This window comes from Octodon degus, unplaced genomic scaffold, assembly GCF_000260255.1.
Source record: "Octodon degus isolate 3935 unplaced genomic scaffold, OctDeg1.0 scaffold00140, whole genome shotgun sequence".
Taxonomy (NCBI): domain Eukaryota; kingdom Metazoa; phylum Chordata; class Mammalia; order Rodentia; family Octodontidae; genus Octodon; species Octodon degus.
This window is the reverse complement of record NW_004524716.1, coordinates 2,721,119-2,742,716: the sequence shown is the minus strand read 5'-3', so window position 1 is coordinate 2,742,716 and position 21,598 is coordinate 2,721,119. Positions and strand designations below refer to the sequence as shown.

The window sequence follows — 21,598 nt, the reverse complement described above, 5'->3', positions numbered from 1 at the left end:
TCACTGAGCCTATGACTCAGCTGTAGAACTGCCTGCTCATGAAACTCTTTGCTTCCGGAAAGCTTTTCCATCCCATTCTAATGTTTTTTGGGGTTGCTCAAGATAACTTGGCATTTTGCCCTAAAATTCATTATATGGGGGCCGGCCAGATAGCTGAACAGACTAAAGTGCCTGTTTAGGCAGAGCACAGTGGCAGGGGTTCGATCCCTGGTGTGCCGTGCTGGCCCCACCCCTGGGCACACTGAGACAGCAAGTGAGACTGGGCATGGTGGTGCGTACCTATAATCCCAGTGCTTGGGAGGCTGAAAACAGGAGAAGCACTATGAGTCCGATCTATGTAGTGAGATCCTGTAGACCCTGTAAGACCCTGTACTAAAGATATACAATTAAAAAAAATTGTTATATGCTTAAGTGCCAGGAAGATATAATTAGATAGGTAATATAGATATAAATGTAGTTAACATTTAATCACCTCTCAGTGCTAAGAAAAACATTATAATTGTTTGCTTTTTACAAATAGAGACATTAAGTAAAGTTAAGCAATTTGCATACGATTACACAGCTAAGAGGGAATGTTTTGCATGTGTGACCCCAAAGCTCATGCTCTTAATTACTACAGTGGAATTTCTGGAAACTAGATGGCCTCCCCTGAAGCCAGATTCAGGCCAGAACTGAGGCTGAAGAATTGCCATTCTTGCTTTTATCCTCTTGATCATGGTTCTATGACATCCATTTTTCTATTGACCTTAAGGCTTCTTACCTGACCTGTACATCCACCAGTAGCAAAAGTCTACCCAGACATCAAGTGAATGCCAACATGGTAGTTTCTCTACTAAGTCAATGATAACACTGCTAAGTTTGAAGCAGATTACTTTTCTTCATACTTGCGTAGAACTGCGCTGGGTTTAAATACCCTGTTTTGCTGTGTGCTTACAACTGTTGGACACAAGAATGACTCTTTTCATTTCACAGCTGTGAAAACCAGGCTCCAAAAGAAGCTAAGGCCAAAGATTCACAGAGAAAAATGGGAGAGCTGGGCCTAGCACCCAGCTCACCTAGTGACATCCCAGTTTGTATCATCATGTGGGGCTGCCTCCTCGCCACCAACGTAGGCTAAGACCTTGACCCTGAGTGGGCCAATGCCTGTCACTGCTTTGTTCTGACTTTTGGTGGGAAGATTTTCAGGTCAACACTGACTCCAGATCTCTGTGCTCCTGGGAGCTTGTGCTTCCATTCTGTTCCACACCCTTGTCTGTCTCTTTTCTTCAAGAAGTAGAGAATACATGTTCCAAGGAGGCACACGTGCCTTCTGTCCTCTACTCCAGATCCTTCTCCAAGGTACAGAGGACTTTAAGGAGAAATACACAACGAGCTGCTTGATAGTTGCTGAAAGCATGTACCAGTCAGTGGTAGCTTCCTGCTAGGAGGGAGAGCAATTCCGGGGAGGCTGGCATGCTGGCTGGGGGAGGGGAGGCTCCAGGAATGAAAGGGAGTGCGCCTGGAGTCCAGGGTCTCATCCTCATCAACTTTGCCTGTGGCCCAGGCACACAGGAGCTTTACTGGGAAGGTTGGTCTGTGCAGGGCTGAGTGCGAAGCACCATTCTTTCTGTGACTTACTGCTGGTGGCAGAAGTGGCCAAAGGAAGTTGTTTCCCTTCTCTGGCTTTTTGGGGAACCCAGACAGCAGAGTCTCAGTGAGATACGAGAAGGAAAAGTGAAGGGATATTCTGCAGTTCCTCAGCAGAACATGATGGGAGGTTTGGGGCTGTTTTTTCAAGGGCTCGGTGGCTAAAGCCTGGTGACCTGGCCAGCTTCTCAGGAAGCTCGATGACTCTGACACCCTGAGCACCCCATATGTGGGCGGTAGGGTCTGAGTCGAGGAAACCAGCAGGCGTGGGGTTATTTTTGGGCCACCATGACTCTGCTCAGCCAAACTGCGATCTCCTGGTACTGTGTGAAAACACTGGCTCCCATGCTGGGACTCCTGGTGTGGCCTAAGTGATATCTGCCTTTGGGGAAGTGGGTGGTATTTCTAGGGGGAAGAGGCCTCCTCTTACCAGCAAGGAATGAGCGCAACATGCATGGAAATAAGATGTCCTCAGTCTACCTGTGTTCTCAGATATGTAGATGGCAAGTCCTCTGGGGAGGGCTGAGCAGGAGCAGGAGCCCAAGATGTGTTTCAGATGTCCCAAGAATCTCACAGCACTGGGAATGCCGCTGTCTTTGCTGGTATAACTGCTCACAAGCAAAACTGTCCTGCCCGGGAGCTTCTAAATGCTTCTCTCCCCACTACTCTTTCTCCACATCCAGGACCCAGCAGGCTTGACCAGCCACAAAGAAAGAGCCTTACAATCTGTCTGTAGAAGAGGCCTTGGACAGCTGAACCCCCAGCACTGGAACCCTGCAAAAACCCTCAGACACAGGCCAGTGGGAGAGCTCCCTTCCTCAGGCCTTTACCCGACCAAGCATCTCAGCACAGAATGTTCTGGTTGGTATTTCTTGAACATAAATCTTTATTCCAATTGTGGCGGCTTTGATAGAAAAAACAGGGCACATTTCATCAAGCTTTCCCCTAATCAAATGGTTCTCCTGCCAAGGCTCCCTGCGTTTCCAATTTGCCCTATTTGGACTGGGTTGGGGGTGGGTCAGGACGGTCAGAGCTGTAAAGGAAATGAATGCTATTAATTGCTCTTTTAGCCTATGGACAACTTGGTCCTGTTGTCTTAAACCCAGAGCAGGTATTTTATCCTTGGGAATGAAGGGGATGATGGGCAGGAGAGTAAAATTTCCATGTGGGATATATGGATTGTGGCCTGAGGGAAAATACAAAACAAAAGTTGCAGGGGAAGGTGGTAGAGCGAGGTTGGGTCAAGTTCTGGGGCAGGGGATCCTGTATTCTGCCTGTCACTTTCATTTCTCTCTCTAAACTGACTGCCCTTGAAGCACTCAGTGTTCTTCAGCACATTAAAAACAAAGCAGAACCAAACCAAACCAAACCAAATCAAACCAAACCCAACCACAAAGCTACTCAGCATGTTGGTAAAGTTGAGAGGACAACTCCTTTCTCTCACTGTGCCCTCTGCTGCCCTCACCTATAACTGTCTGGTTCTTCTTACTGCCTGCCCTGCTTGCTTTGGTTATTGGGAGGAGCAGAGAGCCACTGTTCCCTCCTAGCTTGGCTCCCCTCTTCTGTGAATCTTCCTGAACTTCTCTGTTGGTTCCCACTCCATTTAATTTTGTCTTTACTCCCCTAACCCTCTTCACCAGCTTCGTGGCCCAGCCACCCCTGGCCACTTAGGGGAATCATCCCATTAGGGATAAAAATGTTTTCAAAAGCCAGATCCCTGGCTTCTCTGCTTGTGAGCTGATGCTGGGGCCACTGGAAGCTGCCGCTGGGGCTGAATGTGGGTGGCAAGAGTGTCAGAGGCCCCGATGTGTTCGTGGGGTAATGAAGTCTTTCTGCAGAAAGCCGCCCTGGGATAAGTGGAGAAGCAGCCATCAGCACGAAGGTAATCGTAACATGAAATCAGATCTACCGTGACAGGCCTCGTGAGATTATTTGGTTACGACTCTTCCAGACAGCAGATCTCCCTGTAAAACAAGCAGCCTCCCAGGGCTTCGGTGCCGGCCTTCCCCTGTCTATACAGTGAGTCTCCCCAGGACCCGCCCTGGGCCTCTCTGAGGTCTAGGAGAGAGGTGATCTTTCTTCTAATGAGAGACTACTGACATCCCTGAGAGAAGTAATCAATGCTGTGGGGCAGGTAATCCAGGGATTAGGTAGATTTGGCTTTGGAATGTACAACCAAGTCGCAGTTCTCAGATATCCCTTCCTAATCATGCCCCACTTGGGCTAATATCTGCAACCAGTTAACCTTCCTTTCCCAGAGTCATAGTGCTGGCCCCCAGGGTGAGAGAGTGACCTGTATTTACAGGTGGACCTCAGAGGGGGCCAGGCCCTGCAGGGGGCCATTCAACCCTCATATTGCGAAAACCTATAGACAGTCTTAGTGAGAAGAAGGACTACAGTGCCAGCACACGGGATGCTTCAAAAATTTAATAAATAATGATTTTTTAAAACTGTATAAACTATAAATTACCATGCAGTCCTTATAATTTAAAATAATTTACAGGTTGAGGTAGGGAGGGGCCCAGGAGTGTGGAGGGGGAGGTGGGGACCAGGGCCTTCGGGAGGGTCAGCCTTGCTTCGCTGCCTTCCTGCTGAGCACACACACGCAGGCCGTGTCTATGCGGATGAAGCGCCAGGCAGCCTGATTGTCGTCTGTGGTCAGTGCCTTGACAAAGGTGTGCGTCGTGGTGCAATAGGAGTTCCAGTGCTTGGAGTCGATGCCCCGGCACCCGCTGTCCACGGGACTACGGACCCGGCACTTGGTCTCAAAAAAGTACTGTTTGAACGCATTTTTGTTAATGTTTACCTCTGCCAGCACGGTCACCTCTTTGCCCTTTATGTCCGTGGCTGTGGTCTTATCCCCCACCCACACGCTGACACTGTCACACACTGAGAACTCCCCCATATGGAAGACCGGGTGGGTGGATGACCGCTTGCTCCTGTGAGTCCTGTTGACAGAAGCTGCACCGTCCACCTCCAAGTCCAGATCCTGAATGTCTGTAGTCAGGGGTGGGGGCTGGGTGCTGAACAGCACACGGGGTGAGTGCAGTCGCCGTTTCTTAAACAGTTTGGGGTCCACAGTGATGTTGCGGTTCTGCCCTGCCACCCGGGCAGCTATCTGTGCAGCAGGGGCGCTGCGGGCTCTTCGGAGGGCTGTGTCAAGGGAGTGCTGGAGTTTAGTCCAGTGGGCTTGGGGGACGGTGTCTCCCGATAGGACATCGCTGTCTGAATATGGTTCTGCCTGGATGCCGATCAAAAACACTGTGATCAGAGTGTAGAACAACATGGACATTACGCTGTGCGCCTGGGGGGAAAGAGACAGGAGAATTAGCCAGTAGACAGTGGGAAGTGTTACCGAAAGGCTCTCGAGAGGCTTCAGGTTTTGGCCGAAGACTGAGCACTGAACACGCCTTCAGACACTAGTCTTTTTTTTTGGGGGGGGGTCATATATTTTATTTTTATTTTTTTCCTCTAGTCTATATTCTAGAATTTTATTTTATTTTATTTTTATTTATTTATTTTTCCATAATTTTATTGAGAAACAAATAGCAATGAGACAGTTTCAAACCAAATTGGTAGGACAGTTTCAATAATTAACACATTGCATACATTCTTCCTAGTGGTTATTGCTGTACAAGATGTGGACATGATATCCTATTTATAAACATGATTAGAACACATCCCTCTATTCATTAAGAGAATATAACTATATATCTATCCTAACCACTTTGAATACACAGATAGAAAATGGACATTCATCTGTATCCCCTTTTTTTTGTTAAGTTCCGTTATTTGAATATTATAGGTGTGTGAACTCAGCAAAATATTCTAAAAGAGTCCAGTAGCCCATAATAGTATTAGGGCTTCCGCTTGACTGGCAATGTCAGAAATTGTTGACCTGAGTCTCCTACAGCTAAACATAACACCATGGCTTTACTTCTTATACTTCGTTTTTATACTTTTCTGCTGGATGGGTAAGACCAAGGTAAAGCAGGACCTATGCAACATGAGTTGCAGCTTTTGGGTCTGAGAAGGTCAGTGAAATCCCCTCAGGATTTATCCTGAGATCCTGTACCTCAGATTGTAGAACCTTTGTCAGTGTCAGCCATGTGCAGACACTAGTCTTGAGTAGACTCTGAGACCTACTGACTCACAGACCTTGTTATGAATTCTCAAGCCAGTATATTTAGCAAGGGACTTGTGGCTCTGGGACCATGCTGGTCAACTACATGCACATGTCCAACTGCCACCCTCTACACAGAAACATGCTAGTGCTAGTGGTCACTCTTTGGGTGAGGGTTTTGCACTTTTTGTATGTGCTCACTTGTTCTCATTAATTCATGAGTCAGGCTAGAGATTACTATCTTTCACACACAAGGAAACTGTCACAGAAAATCAATCAATAGGCCACAGTCACAAAGCTGAAGCCAAATACAGCCCCTTGAGCCCTCACTAAGTGAGTTTGTTTCTCTCTCTATCCATCCTCCCTCCTTCACTTTCTTTACCTTTCATTCTGAAGCACATCTTTCCTTTTTATTGTTTGTTCTGATGCTAGTGATGACCAATGGTACGAAGCTATCTGTTCCCGAGAGGGCTCTACATTGCACCGCACTTGGTGAGCATTCCAACCTTTCGGTCCAGTAATTTTGAGACAGCTTTGCTCTAGGGGTCTACTAGCTGCTCCTACTAAGTCCCAGTTAATGCCTGTAGATGCATAAAAAATGCCACTCCCTCCATCCTCCATTCCACACCTTTTCATCTTCTCCTCAGTAGGATCAGAGATGTCTCCTAGAGAGCGTTCCATAAACTTGTAATTCTATCTTTGCTCCACCACCTTCACTCTGAAGGTCTATCAGGTTCCCCTAATAAAAAGTGGTGTCTTGGCAAGGTATAGTGGTGCATACCTGTAAGCCCAGCTACTTGGAAGGCTGAAGCAGGAGGATTGCAAGTTTGAGACCAGTCTCAGCAAATTAATAAGACTCTGTCTCAAAATTAAAAAAAAAATACAAAAGGCTAGGAGTATAGCTTAGAAGCGGAGTACTGATGTAGCATGTGCGAGGCACTGGGCTCAACCCCTAGCACCATAAAAACACCAAAAAAATGAGTGGTCTCTTTCTATTCTGAACTTCGGAACAGTCTATCTGCGTGTGTGTGTGTGTGTGTGTGTGTGTGTGTGTGTGTGTGTGTATTCTTTCCTGCTACATTTGTGTAATTTTTAAAAAATCTGCATTAGATGTAGGGTTAGAGAACTTCGGATATCTAGCCCAACTACTTGTTAGCAAGAAGAAAGCCACTTAATCCCTCTGAGCCTTTGTTTTCTCATTGATAAATGTGGACAATACACTATTTTCTCAGCATGCTTACTCAGCTAAGTGGCTACTCATGCAATCTGTGCTAATTCTGAGTCATTCTGATCTCTTTGTGTCTTCTTCAGGGCTATTGCTGATTATCCACCTTCTGAGTACCTTTCATCCGTGGCTTTTCAAGAACCTTGCTTTCCCTTTCCCAGACTTCTTTCCAAGCCAGTGTTTGGCCTGTCTCCCACCGCCCATGAGTCCTGGAGGTACGAGCATGTTGTATCCATCTGCGTAGCTGCTTATGTTGTCCCTTAGAGTGTCTCTCTCTCTCTCTCATTTTGCCCATAATGCTGCACAGCCCTCTCTCTGTCCCCCTGAGACTTCTTTAGAAGATATGTGACATACATTTCTTGCCATGCCATGTTCATTGTCTTGCATGTAGCAGGATCTCAAAAACTACCAGGAGAAGGAGGGCAAAAGGGAATGGGGGTGGCCAGAGGAGCCTGCCCCCTTATTTCTCTTCACCGGAGCCAGTCAGGGGTCCTTTGTGCAAAGGGCTACACACCACATTCCCAATGTGCTGTGAAACAGTGAGGTTTTTCTCAATAGTTATTCAGCTTTTATTCAGCTGGGATGGACAGCTCTTTGGTGAGATAGGAAACCACCAAATTCTTTTCTCTTTGGTTATTTGGAAGAATGGTTCTGTTTGCTCAAGTTGCTATCCAGCCACACAGAGAAGGAGGTGATATACCTGGGCTTTGACCACTATCAAGTTTTCTGGCTAGTGGTCTTGCTGATAAATGCCCAGCCAACTCCTAAAGAATCGATCATTTGTTGGCAGCTAATTCAAGCCTTGTACGTTTGCTTCTTTGCTTGTTTCATTTCTTTCTCCTTCTCAGTCTATGTCTTTCATCAAGTGAATTAAAGGAGAAGAAATAAAACTGAAATTCATTCCTTTATACCCAAATTAGTAACACTTATTAGAATTTGGATAAGGAAATGAAGAAAAATCGACGAAAGCTTACAGCTTCAATGGAAGTAAGAGGCACTCTTCTCTTTGTTCTCTACTGTCTTTCCCGGTCTCCTTTGGGAAGCTCATTCTCTTCTGGGGAGCTCATGAGCTTTCTGTGCAGCCAAGGCCCACACCCAGGTCTCCAGCCACCTGCTCCCCTGGAGCTGGTTGTGAACCTCCAGCTTTCTGAGGACAAGTTTTCACAGATACTGGCATCTTTGTTTTTTTGGTGTGGACGATTGAACTTAGGACCATACGCTTGCCAGTATGAACTTAGGACTTATACTGCTGAGCTATGTCCCCGGCCCTAATACTGGCATCTTTGATCCCAACCCTAAATCTTTAACAAGTGTGGTAATGTCTCTTTCCTTCGGTGTTACTGTATTTTTTTTCTCCTCTGAATTTAATAGCATCAGGCCCGTTTCTGACTAAGTGATGGATTACAAAGCAGTTCTGCCACTACCATTGCTTTTGACCATCTTCCCAGTCTTCCTAAACCTGCTTACCTGTAGTTTCCTTTTCCTGTTACATCATTATGTGTTCATCCACCAGCACCAAACCCTAGCTCAACCCTGCACTCTGCCTTTCTCCTCTCTGTCCTCAGTCTAGTCCTCTATCCAGTCTCCTTGGTTCCGGTGTGGTGACCTTCCTCAAGACTGTACTTTTGTTTCTAACCTCACATTTGTACATCAGGTTTGGGAACTATCTTCCACCTTGCATCCTGAGTCTTCATCTCTCTTCTTCCAGTGCTTCTCATTCCTGCTATACATATACAGTTTCCCAAAGCACTGCTCTGGACACATCACTCAAACAAGCCAGTGGTAGGCCTTTGTCTAGTGGGCTAGGACTGCTCATCCTGGCCTCAAGCCATCCCTTCTAGTCTCCTCTCCTAGCTTACATTCCAGGTACACGAGCTCTTGGGACACCCTACCTTGTGCTTCCCCGCCATTGCCCTTGCTCCTGTCTCTGCCTCCTTCCCCTTGCCCCAGAAGGCTCCTTTTGCCCTTTCTGCTCTCCTTCTCTGCTATGGCTTCTGTCTAGATGTCCCCCCTAAAGGTTCATGCAGTGATAGCTGTGGCTTTTTAGAGTTGGCTGAACCTAGAGTGTGTGACTGACTCATGGCTCAGTGCTAGGATTAAGGCTGTGTGAAAACTAAATCAGCCCACTGATTAGGTTAGCATCATCCTCATCCTGGTAGTCTGGATAAGATGAAGGGACAGAAAGAGGCTGTTAAGGTCCCTTGTTGCTTTGCTACTTTCTGCCTGCCATGTCTGTTTACTTCTTGGAAGACAGTCTACTTTGCAGCCAGCTAAAGATGGACTGAAACTTCTACAAATTAGTAAGCTAAATAACCTTTCCTTCTTTAAAATTAGATATTGTGCATTTTGTCTCAGCAACAGGAAAAATAAATAACACAAGAGTTCTTGGGAATGGCTTGCAGGAAGAGTATGGAAAGGTTGTGACACCAGCTGAGAAAGCAGAGCTGGAAACGCTTAGGCTGCACTTGATGGGAAATTCTGAGAAGGCTGATAGAAATCTTACTGGTAAAGGGAGGTTTCTGCTGGGAAGAAGGAGTGCATTGGCTGTTGGATGCCAGACTGTGTGTGTTACGGCTTGGCAGAAATTTAGTATTGTGCTCACATCCCGAAAGTTTGCCTGAGACTGAGAGTAAGGGCAGCAAACTACTTTGTATAAGAAATTTCAAGGGAGTCTAACATTGAGGCAGTATAATAGCTATTGTTGGAGGCTTTTAGTGGATTTATATTGAAAATGAAGAACAAAGAAGCGAGAAAAATGATTTAAACATTTTGAATTCGTCAGAAAGGAAGCTACGGTAAAGCTGTGGACTGAAAAGATAGAGCAGAGGAGATCTTGATTGCAGAGAGGGAGAAGAACAGAAGAGATGGGCTGAGGGCATCACAAGGAGGGGCCGGACCTTGCACCTCACAGCTTTAAAATTGCAAAAGTGAAATATTTTGCTTTGATAAGAGAGCCCTAGAGCACCATGTTCCAGAATGATGATGATCTAGGGAAGTTCTTCCTCAGGATTCAGGTCCTAAGTGCTAGACCTACCAAGAAAGAAGCCCAGCTATGCTCCAGCAGGCAGCAGACCTTGGCATTGTCCACATGGTGCTGGTTTTAGATGAATGCATAATGCAACAGTTGTAGAGTCATGAAGGCTTCCACCCAGATTTCAGAAGAAGACCTGGGAAGGGCTGGCCAAATAGCTCAGCAGATTAAAGCACCTGCTTAGGCAGATGCAGGGACCAGGAGTTCAATCCCCTGGGCTGCCATGCTGGCAGTGCCCCAGGGGTGTGCTGAGACAGTGATTGAGACTGGGTGTGGTGGCGCACACCTATAATCCCAGTACTTGGGAGGCTATAAACAGGAGGATCGCTACAAGTCCAATCTATGCAGTGAGACCCTGTATACCCTGTCCTAAATACAAAAAAAAGAGGAAGACCTGGGAGGCCAGGCAGTGTGTTCCTGAGAGGGTCATGTGTAAATCTGTGAGAGTAAAGCTGAAGGTCCAGTGGAGACCCAGAATATTGCAGAAGCCTGAAATGTGGATTGTCCAGGGAAAACTGCAAGGAATGAGCAAAGCCAGCTAAAGAAAGAAGCCATAGGAGCTACAACCTCCAAAAGTGCCGGGGGGCAGAGCCACTTGAGCCAATTGGCACAGATCACCTCAGATGCTGCAAAGAACTTAATGTTTTCTCTGATGGATTTTGAACTGGCTTTGGTCCCATTCCTTTGTATCCATGTATTTTTAGAGTGGTAATATTTACCTTGTGCCATGGTATATCAAAAGTGTTAAGCTTTCCTTTTATTTGTACAGAGGCTTATAGCTAAGAGTTTGCCTTAAATCTCAGAGGAGACTTTAGACTTGAACTCTTCATAATCCTAAAACTGTTAGGACTTTGGCAATTGTTGGAGGTGAACTAAATGCCTTTTTTTTTTTTAAATAAAAGGATGAATATGAGTCTTTGGGTGGCCAGGGTGGAATGTGATGACTTGTGTTAGATGCTCCTCTCAAAGATTTAGGCAGTCACAGGTGGGGCTTTCTTAGACTTGGCTGAATCTCGAGTGTGTGATTGATTCATGGTGCAATGCTAGGATTAAGGGTGGGTGATTACTAAATCAGTCCACTGGTTGGCTTGGAACCGCCCTAATCCTGGTAGCCTGGATACCATATAAAGACAGAAAGAGGCTTGTCTTGTCCCTTGCGTGCTTTCTTTGTTATTCTGCTCACTACGAACTGTTTGTCCTCAGTGATACCTGTTTGCAATCCCTCCCTGCCTTGGAGTCAGCTGATTATGGACTGAAACCTCTACCAGCTGTGGACTCCATAAACCCTTCTCTCCCTCACTTTAGTTTTCAGGTACTTTATCTCAGCAATGCAAGAAAGAACTTAGACATTCTCTGTCACTGGAATCCTTTTCCTTTCAACACTTAACTTCAATGTGACTCTCACTGGAGAGGTTTTCTAATTCCCAAGAGGATACACTTCATTTTTTTTTTCAAGTGATTATGTTTAAAGTATCAGCCAGTGTTAACATTTTAAACCTTACAATATTATAAAGTTTTCTACTCTACATATCCCGTGCTCGTTCTACTAAGCCGATGACACAGAGTTACTATAGTCTAACGCTACTTAAGCTTACTATTCAGTTGTCATGTGGTGCCTACCTGATGTCATTTAATGTGGACGGAGATTGGCATCATGGACAAATAGTTTCATTTACATTTGAAAATATCTCAAATAGGTATCTGTATCTTGACTTTTGGATTAAAAGCTAATTTAAAAAAAAAACAAAACGGAACAAAAACCCTCTTGATTTGCTCATAGTGTGTTCCTAAAATCCTTTTATGTATTAAGGAAAATATTTTTTAAAGTAATCATTAGTGGATACAAAGACACTAAATTACTTATGTGCCTTTTATCCTAGTGATATAATTCAGAGTTCAGAAAAGAATCCTCTTTCCCTGTTTAAAGCAAACCAGGGGGAAAGTCTGTTTATTTTTGAAACAACCTTTGAAGCCTTTGTCCTGAACAGATGACGGCCCTCCATGTGGCTTCATCAAGTACAGCTCTGAGAGGTGAATGATTAGTTGAGAGGATGCAATTAGGAGCTCGCATGAAGGAACATGTTCCACGTCAGGTGCGAATGCTCTTTGTTAGTTCTTCTCCACCCAGAATGAAAGATAAATGATTAAGAATAGGAAGATGCATCAGGATGGTTTTGATTCCAGCCTCCAGGGCCTTTGAGGCTCTCCTCTCCTCTTGCTGGCTAGCAGTGCATTCAGGTGCAGACTACCAGGATTCACACCCTCCAATAACAAGAGAAATTCCCTGTACTTGACGGATGCTCTTCACACAGTTTATCCTCATCTGACTGGGTGAAGGAGCTGCTGAACAGAGCTGAGCCACAGCCCAAATATTTGTGGCTAAGAAAGTCAAGATTACAGGAAGGCCTGGCAACCATGGCTGTGGAGGTGCATCGAGGAAGGAAGCGAGATGAGTCAATCTGCCTTGGAGACAGAGGTGCCAAGAGCGGACTGGGATTCTTGGGATATGGAGTCACTAACTGTTGACAAGGAGGAAATTCTTATGGCTGAGGAAATCCAGCCTCTTTCACCTCCTTCGCCACATTCTGAGAGAGGGTCAAGAGTTATTTATTGCTTTTCACTTGGCCTCCCCTCCGAATGTAAACTGGCTGTTGCCTTTGGTTGTAACCTGCACTCAGACACTCTGGGCTGTTGGGGCCAGGAGGAATTCTGCGGTTTCATGATTCCTTAGGAGGAATCCCTGAGGTGTCCCCAGCTGGACACAGAAGAGCACTGACAGAATAAAGTCCAGCTCCTTTGCTGGCATCTTCCAGACAGGATTTATTTTATTGGAGGAGACAGGGCCTGAAACAGATAGTGACTAACACCTAGAGGATCTCCAACTTCAGGGCATCAGAATCGCTGGACGGATTATGAAACCAGATTGTTGTGCCCACCCCTATGATGTCTGATTTATAGATTTGGTTATAGCAGGAGAATCTGTTTGTCTTTTTCTTTTTTCTTTTTTAAATGTATTTAGGACAAGGTCTACAGGGTCTACAGGGTCTCACTATGTAGGTTGGACTCATACTGATTCTCCTGTTCTCAGCCTCCCAAGAACTCCCATTACAGGTGTGTGCCACCACATCCAATCTCAACGACCATCTCAGTGTGCCCCAGGGGTGGGGCTGGCACGGCACACTGGGTGTCAAAACCCATCCACTGCGCTGCTTTAGTCAGCTGAGCTATCTGGCCAGCCCTTCTTTTTCTTTTTGTTTTTGTCTTTTTGAGAGAGAGTCTTGCTATGCAGTTCAGGCTGGTCTTGAGCTCACTTTATAGCCCAGGCTGGTCTTGAACTTTTCATGATCCTCCTGCCTCAGCCTCCAGACTCCCAAGTGCTGGGATGATAGGCATGTGCCACTGTGCCCAGTGAAAATCTGTATTTCTAATGAGTTCACAGGTAACACTGATACTACTGTCCAGGGGAGCACATTTTTGAGACCCACAAAACTAGTGTAACTTTCCAGAGGAGAACCTTGAAAAGACCGGTAGACCTGGGGTCATGCAGCTAGTGTGAGTCTCAGCCGGTGACCCTTGGTCTGCTGCAGAGGTCTGAGAAGGCACATACACTGTTACTGATAGGTCCTGGAGCATGCTCATTCAGTCCTCAACAGCAAAATGGAATTTCTGCTCAGATTGTGGGTGTTACCTTCTGTTGCCACAAATGCAGACATAACAGAAAATTTAGATATTTAATTCATTTTATGTCTGGTACTTCAGGTATCTGAGAATCATATAGACTTGATCCCCAAACACTCGAATGCCTAGGATAGAAATATGTGGCAAGAACACTGGTGTGTGTGAGTACTTGTGAGTTAACTCCTCTCCAGGGTGGGTGTGCAGGCTGCGTGCATGAGGACAGAACGTGCTGGGCTCAGAGACATGTCTTACAATCAATTAAGTGAAATAAGGACCACCATTGCCCCCCATCCCAACAAACCTGAGGCATAGTCTATATTAGCTTCATTTTACAGATGAGGAAACAGAGCTGGTATGAGAAACTTGGTCAGCACATATGCATGAGGAGGTGGAAGTCTGAGCCAGGCTTGCTACTGACCCATTCTGGAACTCTTCTTCACCCTTCTCCTCTCTCTACTGGCCAAGGGCATGAAGAGTAGCTATGGCCCATCTTTGAAGGCCACCTCCTTAGACAGCCTAATGAATTGCATGGAGGGTCTAACTTATGCTGTCTACTTTAGGCCTTGTGTTCTCTTACTCCTGAGATGTCCCTGGTTATGGGGCCAGCTTGAGAGCATGAGGGGCTTCCCTTCTGGACAGACTGGAAGGCCTCATTAGCAGAATTGCTAAGAGCCAGGCCAGGCTCCTCTGATCAGCTAAGTCAAACTGCCTTCCTCCACCTGTCATTTCCAACTGTTCTGTCCTTTGAGGCCTCTGCTCCCAGAAGTTCCAGACCTAGAAACCTTGGTGAGGCAGTCATTCCACAGGTACTTACCTCAGTGTGGCCAGGATAGAAAGCTGCTCCTTTGGCAATGCTGTTATTGGGCCCAGACACTGAACTGAGTTTGGGTCCAGCATGCCATCCGGCCCTCTGCACTGCACGACCACAGGCCAGAACTCTATAGAGAAGGAGAGCTGATGTTAGATGACAGGCCCTTCACCATGTTCCCCGGCAGATGGATGGATACTGGCACCCTGGGAAGGGAAGGGATGTGCTAATAGACAAAGACTATTTTCTGATTTCAAGGAATTTATCAGCATTGGGGGCCAGAAAGAGCTAGAATCCAGCTACCAGGATTGAAGGCCCTGCTTTTACATCAGTCTGTCTCCCTAGTTCTTGGTTTCAGAGTGGACACCATCAGCATTGGTTTGGTATTTGTTGCAGGTGCTCCTAGACCCACACCAAAGCCCTGCTTCAGTAGCCCCCTAAAGTTGCATCCAAATAGAAATTACTGAACACATTGCGTATGCCTAGATGTGTAGATTCAACTCTGCATCAATATAAGATAAATCACAGAAAATATTGCGTGGTTTCTTTGATATTAGAAATACAAAATATAAGTAAAAAGCAAAATAAAATATAGATTATAGGAAATAGATATTTTTTGAAAAGTTAACAGGACCAGGAGATAGAGGGAGGGTAGTTGGGGGAGGAAAGAGGATGAGAACAAGAATTAAAATGTGTTTTGTACATTTACCAGCTTCCCACAAGGGATGTAATTATTATGTACTGCAAACATTACCAATAAAAAAAATTAAAACGAAGATGAAGTCCTGATGATTCAGAGCAAGTTGGTGGTTTGATAAAAATGTGCAAGGCAACCTTATCAGCTGATATATAACACGGAGCTTTTACTGAATGAGGATGGGACTCTCAGAGCACTATGCTGAACGTTAAATTTTAGGGATTGGTAGATAACACTGTGAGGAAAAAAATTCCATTTGATATGAGTTGTTTTTAGAGGTGACAGGTGCATACTGCCAACTTCTTTAAGCCTAATATATATATATATATATATATATATATATATATATATATATATATAGAGAGAGAGAGAGAGAGAGAGAGAGAGAGAGAGAGATGCGTCTTTCATTTATTCAACTATATTTCCTGAGTGTCTACTATTTACCAGGCACTGTTCAAGGTGTTGGAGACACAGCAGAGAATAAGGCAGACAAGATCTCTATTCATGTGGAGACCTTATATCCTTGCATCTATAAATATCTTCAGAGTTTGTTTATGTCGTAAAGGAAATATGGAGTCTGATGAGAGAGGAGGTGGATCAAGGGAGTGTAGAGACTGTGAAGAGACTTTTTGGTGAAGAGCTCTCTGAGCAAATGGTTTTTCCACTGGGATCTGAAGGATGAGGGAAAATGAGAAAGAGAGCATGCCATGTGGAAGGAACTGCAAGTGCAAAGGTCTTGAGGTAGAGATAGGTTAAGGTGACTAAGTGTGAATGACAGATGCCTAGGAAATGGGCTGACAAGGTCTGAAAGCAGGTCCATGGGAACATAGCCAGGATCTGCAGTTGAATCTTGTGAGCACAGGCACAGAGTCAGGGTTATAAGAAGGAGAATGACATATTTTATGAATAAACCAGTCAGCTCTTATGTCTATCCCAGAGTTTGTTGCAAAGAAAATTCTAGAAGGACACCTTTATCCTTCCTTTCTGCATTCTCTTTCTCTTTCCAAAATCCCTTCTTCCCATCATTTTCTAGGGGCAGACCCCTACTATTTTTTCCTTCAGTCTCCTCTCATCCTGTGCTGTGGAGGCAGAGGTTGAAGAGGCTATCACAGCACCTCAGATCCTCAACCATAAAGAGGAGCTAGGGCATGAGCAAGAGCCCTGGACTGACTTCATGCTACTGTGAAGCATGAGTTTAAAGACTGGCATGTTTTCATTGCTCTTCCTTTCTAAACCCTCTCAAGATATCCTTTTTGTCTCAGAAGTTAACAGAAAAAAAAATCAATACTCATCTAAAATTTAGGCCTAGAAGTAAAATATATTCAAATTTCTTTAAAACCATTAGTTTGGTGGCAGAGAACATTTGCACTGTGTCACAGGCTTGGGTTTGGCGCAGAAGAGGGATGATGGCATTTCCTCCTGAGTAAGATGATGGGGCATTGTCTGGTCCCATACTCATGGGCAGGGGGTCTCCTCTATTCCCCAAGCCCTTCATCTCGGTGTTTGGCTGAACCTCACAGGTAGAAAGGTAGAGAAGCCTCAGGCCTGCACCCTGACCAGTGTCCTTTGATTTCTTGAGGCCCTTGGCAATGTTAGGCACTGCTGAGATTCCTCTTCCATGGACCCAGTAGCCAGCACAAACAATATCTAAGGTCTCTTTGATTCGGAATATCTATGATTTTATGACAGTAATGTTTGTCAATTTATATTCTTATTGGATTAATAAGTGATGCTTTTTCTACTCTTACATTTATTTCATTAACTAACCACTTAACTTTGTAGGCCCTGTATGAGACAGTGTGCTAGGTGCTAGGAATTTAAGAAGAATAAGATATAATGCTTGCTATACCAGATAATCTAGAACTAAGGAAATGCAAGCACAAGACCAAGAATTTAAATTACACTTTGATAAATATGATGTTTGCTTCATGTGTTATGGAAATGGAGTAGCTAGAATCCAGACTGACAGTCATGATATATGTTCAGACAGGAGGAAACACCTAAACAAAATTCTTAAGAAAAAAAAGTACATCAGGGAAGAAGAGAAAGAAAGCCACTAGAGAACTGAGTTTAAGAGCTGGGTAGAAGTATGACACAGCTTAGCAGGGGTGTGGAGAAGGGTGAAAAGAGAATGTGATGGCTTTTATACATTAATTAATAGGTGCTAATTAACTTTGAAGCTCTCACAGCTGTGGCCTGCTTCCCACAAAATGCAAAAGGCTTTCACTTTTAATATGTGGAATAACCAAAGAAATAAGAGTAACTGTCCATAAGTATTCTGGATGCTCCACTAAGACCAGTCTACCTGCCAGTCAAGATCATTAGCATAAGTGAGGTCAGTCTAAATAAGAAAATCTGCAACTTAGGCAGACCTGCCTTCTTGGGGTGAAGGTAGTGGTTATCTACAACCAATTCCTGTACCTGCTGTATTTTTGACACATGTTAGAAATGCAAATTCTTGTGTCCAAATCAGGCATCTTTAGTCACAATTCTGGGAGTGAAACAAGACTATTTGTGGTTCAATAAGCCCCTTGAGTGATCATGACATACTTTTAATTTTAAGAACCATTGCTTCAGGGGTTCCATGATAGCCCCATCTGACTGAATCCTCCCCAGGGGTAAGGCACCTAAGGCCAAGAGGGTACCAACCTGGAGTCAATCTATAGCTAAGGTCTGCCCACCTAACTGTTCCTGGCAATAGTCAAGGGCTCTTCCTCTTTCTAGGTGCCTGGAAGCAAATATGTTTGTCTGGCTTTCTATGGACTATTGCTTCAGCTTCCTCTTCCTTTAGGTGTTAGTGGTATTTTGGTCAATTTCAGCCAAGAAACTTAAATGAAGGGTATCTTGTTAACAATCTGGTCACTATGCAGATGAAGGAGTTGGAAGAAGCTGTCTTGGCCTCTAGAGGTAGTTTAGTGGAAGAACTGTGGCACCAGCTGCATCTATTTAAACCTTCTAACTCTGCTAATAAGCATCCCAGAAGTCCTCTGTGCTTGAATTTTGTGAAAGAGTTCATCTACTTCTCTGGCTCCCAGTTTCTGCTTCTTCACATTCCTTTACAGCAATGCTTCTGAACTCTGGCTCTTTTGGGGAGCTTTACCTACTCCTGCTGCCTGTGTCCCATTTCCAGGAAGCCTGCTTTTGTTGGTTTGGAGAGCTTCCTGGGGGTCAGAATTTACCCTAGTGTAGAGACCAGGGTGAGTGCCACTGTTGTGCAGGAAGACCCGGAAGCTTAGCGCTGCTTCTGGTGAACTGGTAACCACGTGATCATGGCTACCAACCCTAGGCTGGTACCCTCTTGGCCTTGGGTGACTTACTCCGGGGAGGATTCAGTCAGACAGGCCACCATGGAACCCCTGAAGCAATAGTTCTTAAAATTAAGTGTATATCGTCATCACTAATTATGATATATAATACTACAGGTACAGTGATTGATTGTAGATAACCAATTTCTTGAGAAATGGTCAAGAAACCAGTAGTGTTCAGAAAATATGAAGTGCAGATACGTTCACATTATGAATAACAGAAAAGTTTTGAGAATATGGCTTATCCATGCCAGGGAAAGTTGTCCCTGTTGCTGCTTCCCAGATTGTCTAGATCTAAATTGACATTTGTGAATTCAAGGTTTTGTTTTTACTTTTTTCCTGATACTATCAATGTTTGTGTGTGTGTGTGTGTTGGCCTAGTATTTCATTGGCTCAATAGTGACAAGACTAAGGGCTATTGGCTGACATTTTGAATACTAAAGTCTTGAGTATGCTTGACCCAAAAGACTTTGGCTTCTTCGCCACAGGTTGTCTACAAAGCCACTACTGCCCTGAAGAGCAGCATACACTACATCAAAGATGTCAGGACATCGGAAGCCCCCTTCTTACTTCCCACTTGGTACAGTGTAGTTGGGAAAACTTACTAGAAATGTAAAGCATTAGAAATATGTTGTTGATGGTATAATAATTTTTGGTGTCATTGTAGTGATTTTCATCATTGTATCTGTTCCTTTTAGTTATTATCTTTGCCTGTCAGTTCTTACTTTGAGCCTGAGCATAGGGGAAAAAGAATTTGAGATCTTTTGTGTTGCAAGTCTGTTTCCCTAATTTTTATTCTAATTAAAAGTTTTCTGCTATGGAATATTACCATGAGGTTTGCTGACTAGAAGCACTCTTAAAAAATGTAGTTTTGGCTACTTCGGGATGATTTGATATATTTTAACTATTTAGTGGTTTTGGCATATCCAATAGGAAAATAGCGCGTCTGGTACCAAGGACTTAGAAAGCCATTAAAGTTCAGCAAAATGGCTATTCTTTTTGACTGAATGTTTCTGTGCTGACAATTTTGAAGTGCTTTGTCACATTCCTTAGAGAGAAATGGTGCTCTGGCTCGTTGGGAGATTGGAAGTAAATGACAAAACTCTTTTCAGCATTTCCCCAGAGAGATAGGCAGCCCTAGGAAGAAACCATTATGACTGGCTAACTTTGAGCTTCAGTAAGAAACAGCTTTTTTCTCTGAATGTGAATGGATTTTTCTTGCATATGGTTGACCACAATCTACATGGTGTTTACCTGAGTGGAGTAATTTATGAGCTCTCTAATAACTAACATCGAGCAGAAGTTTTCAAAGTGTGGGTAATTACAAGGACACAAGGACATTAATGTGGTGGGAGATGACATAGCCAAACACATACCAGCCTTTCACAACAGAGTTGTGGGCAAAATATTTTTGCAAGAATGTACAGCTAAATAACAGCTCTTCTAGTGCAACCCATCAGCATCGTAACACTAACGATATATCTATAATCTACATTTCAGTGCCAAAAACAATCCAATCGGTTTTCAAACTTTTCTGTGACCCTAAAAAAACATCTCCTTGGTTCCAACTGGCTGATCTTTAAACCACAAGAAAAAGTTCTGCTTCAGCTATGTATTTGCTCTTTCTCTGGTCTGTTGTTCCCATACTTGGAGCTCAGAGCAGACAGCCGGACTGGCAACAAAGGGAACTTGCAGGATAGTTGGAGCCGAAGTTTGCATTTGACAGTAACAGTACCTACTGAGGTTCCCAGGGCAGATCTTGGGAGGCCACCTGGACTGAAGACATGAATGAAAACAAAAGGTGCCAGTGAATGCTGCCTCTGATTCAAGCCCTTTATTCCATTTGCTTTATAGGATTAAATATCCTCAGCCCTTCTGGAGTAAGGCTTTTCCTCTCAGTGTGTGGTACGTTTTCCAAGCAATAGGTCAAGAAATGTTACAACACATAAGTCTATAATGCAATTCAGATGTAACTTCAAAAATTAATACAAGCTAAAGATCCATAACCCTGAAAAAGACCAGAAAAAATCCTGGTTTACAGGACACACAGGGTCCCAAGACTTTTAAAAAGGCCATCTATCCTTCTATTAAGGAGTGACAGGGAGTGAGGCAAGCATCCCAAGTAAAGGAATTTCAGTAAAAAGCTACCCTTACTCGTTAAAGTGTCCGCGAGATGAGGCCATTTCTGTTTGAGCAGCTGGACTTCAGTTTCACTGCAAAAATCGCTGCAGTCACCCTGCATCCAAGAAAACACGATCACCAGTAGCCAGCACCAGACACATCACAGTGGACACACTGGACACCGGGAAGTTCAGCTGTCCCTGAATTGTCCTCTCCCTTGCCCTTCTGTGCTGACATTTCCTGCTTGTCTGCTGACTTCACACCCAGAGAATCTGACTCAAGGCATGAAAGAGATAACTTAGCCTTGCTGTGCCCAGGCATGCATCGTATACAAATCCCAGGTAATGAGCAGCTGAGATAAGAGCTGGAGATGAAAATTTCATTGGGGGGGTTCATGCCATTTTGGTGTTCACTGGGGGGTTCATGCCATTTAGGCAGCTCCTGTATGTGGCGTTGGCCATCCTGGACTCAAGTGGGGAGCCCATTGGTTAGCTGTATGAGGGGCTCTGGGGTGGGCATTCTTGGGCTTAGATTCGGGAACTTCATCTTCCTCTTGCATTATCTTAGGAAGAAACATCAGGGTAGACTAGAACCTGCTGTCCCTTCTCAAGTCACTTGATTCTCATATAATTATATTTCGGAATATTCCCAGTCTTCTAGTGTTTCTCCTTTTAGGGTTTATTTGACCATGACGACAGAAAAAGTCGGCACTGGGGAAATTCACTCCAGGACTAACAAGAGACCCACAGAGTGCATCTGTCTCCAGAGATCCAGAGCACTGTGGGTAATTAGCAATTCCAGAGAGGAGGGCAGGCAATTTTCCACATACTCGTCACCCATACACACACACACACACACACACACACACACACACACACACACAGAAACCAGCCACTCATCCTGTTGCTTCTTAAGAGGACTGATTAAGATTCAGAAAAATAGAAGCAAATTTATTTTGTAGCTCTGTTGATCTGCCGTAGTCAC

General features: G+C 44.5%; 1 protein-coding gene across 5 annotated transcripts in view; it reads right to left on the bottom strand.

Annotated features, from left to right (window-relative positions):
- Positions 1-4,034: 4,034 nt before the first annotated feature.
- Ngf (nerve growth factor) overlaps positions 4,035-21,598 on the bottom strand; it is a 66,457-nt gene continuing 48,893 nt past the window's right edge. For 4 of the 5 annotated variants that reach the window (XM_023701769.1, XM_023701768.1, XM_023701770.1 and 1 more), the window contains 2 exons: positions 14,498-14,621; positions 4,035-4,930 (listed from right to left, as the gene is read on the bottom strand). In XM_023701769.1, the coding sequence (XP_023557537.1) occupies positions 4,193-4,930; positions 14,498-14,621 (862 nt within the window). In that variant the 3' untranslated portion in view covers positions 4,035-4,192. Of the gene's footprint in view, positions 4,931-14,497; positions 14,622-20,647; positions 20,731-21,598 lie in introns of those variants that run through there. The other variant, XM_023701766.1, reaches the window with a different exon arrangement.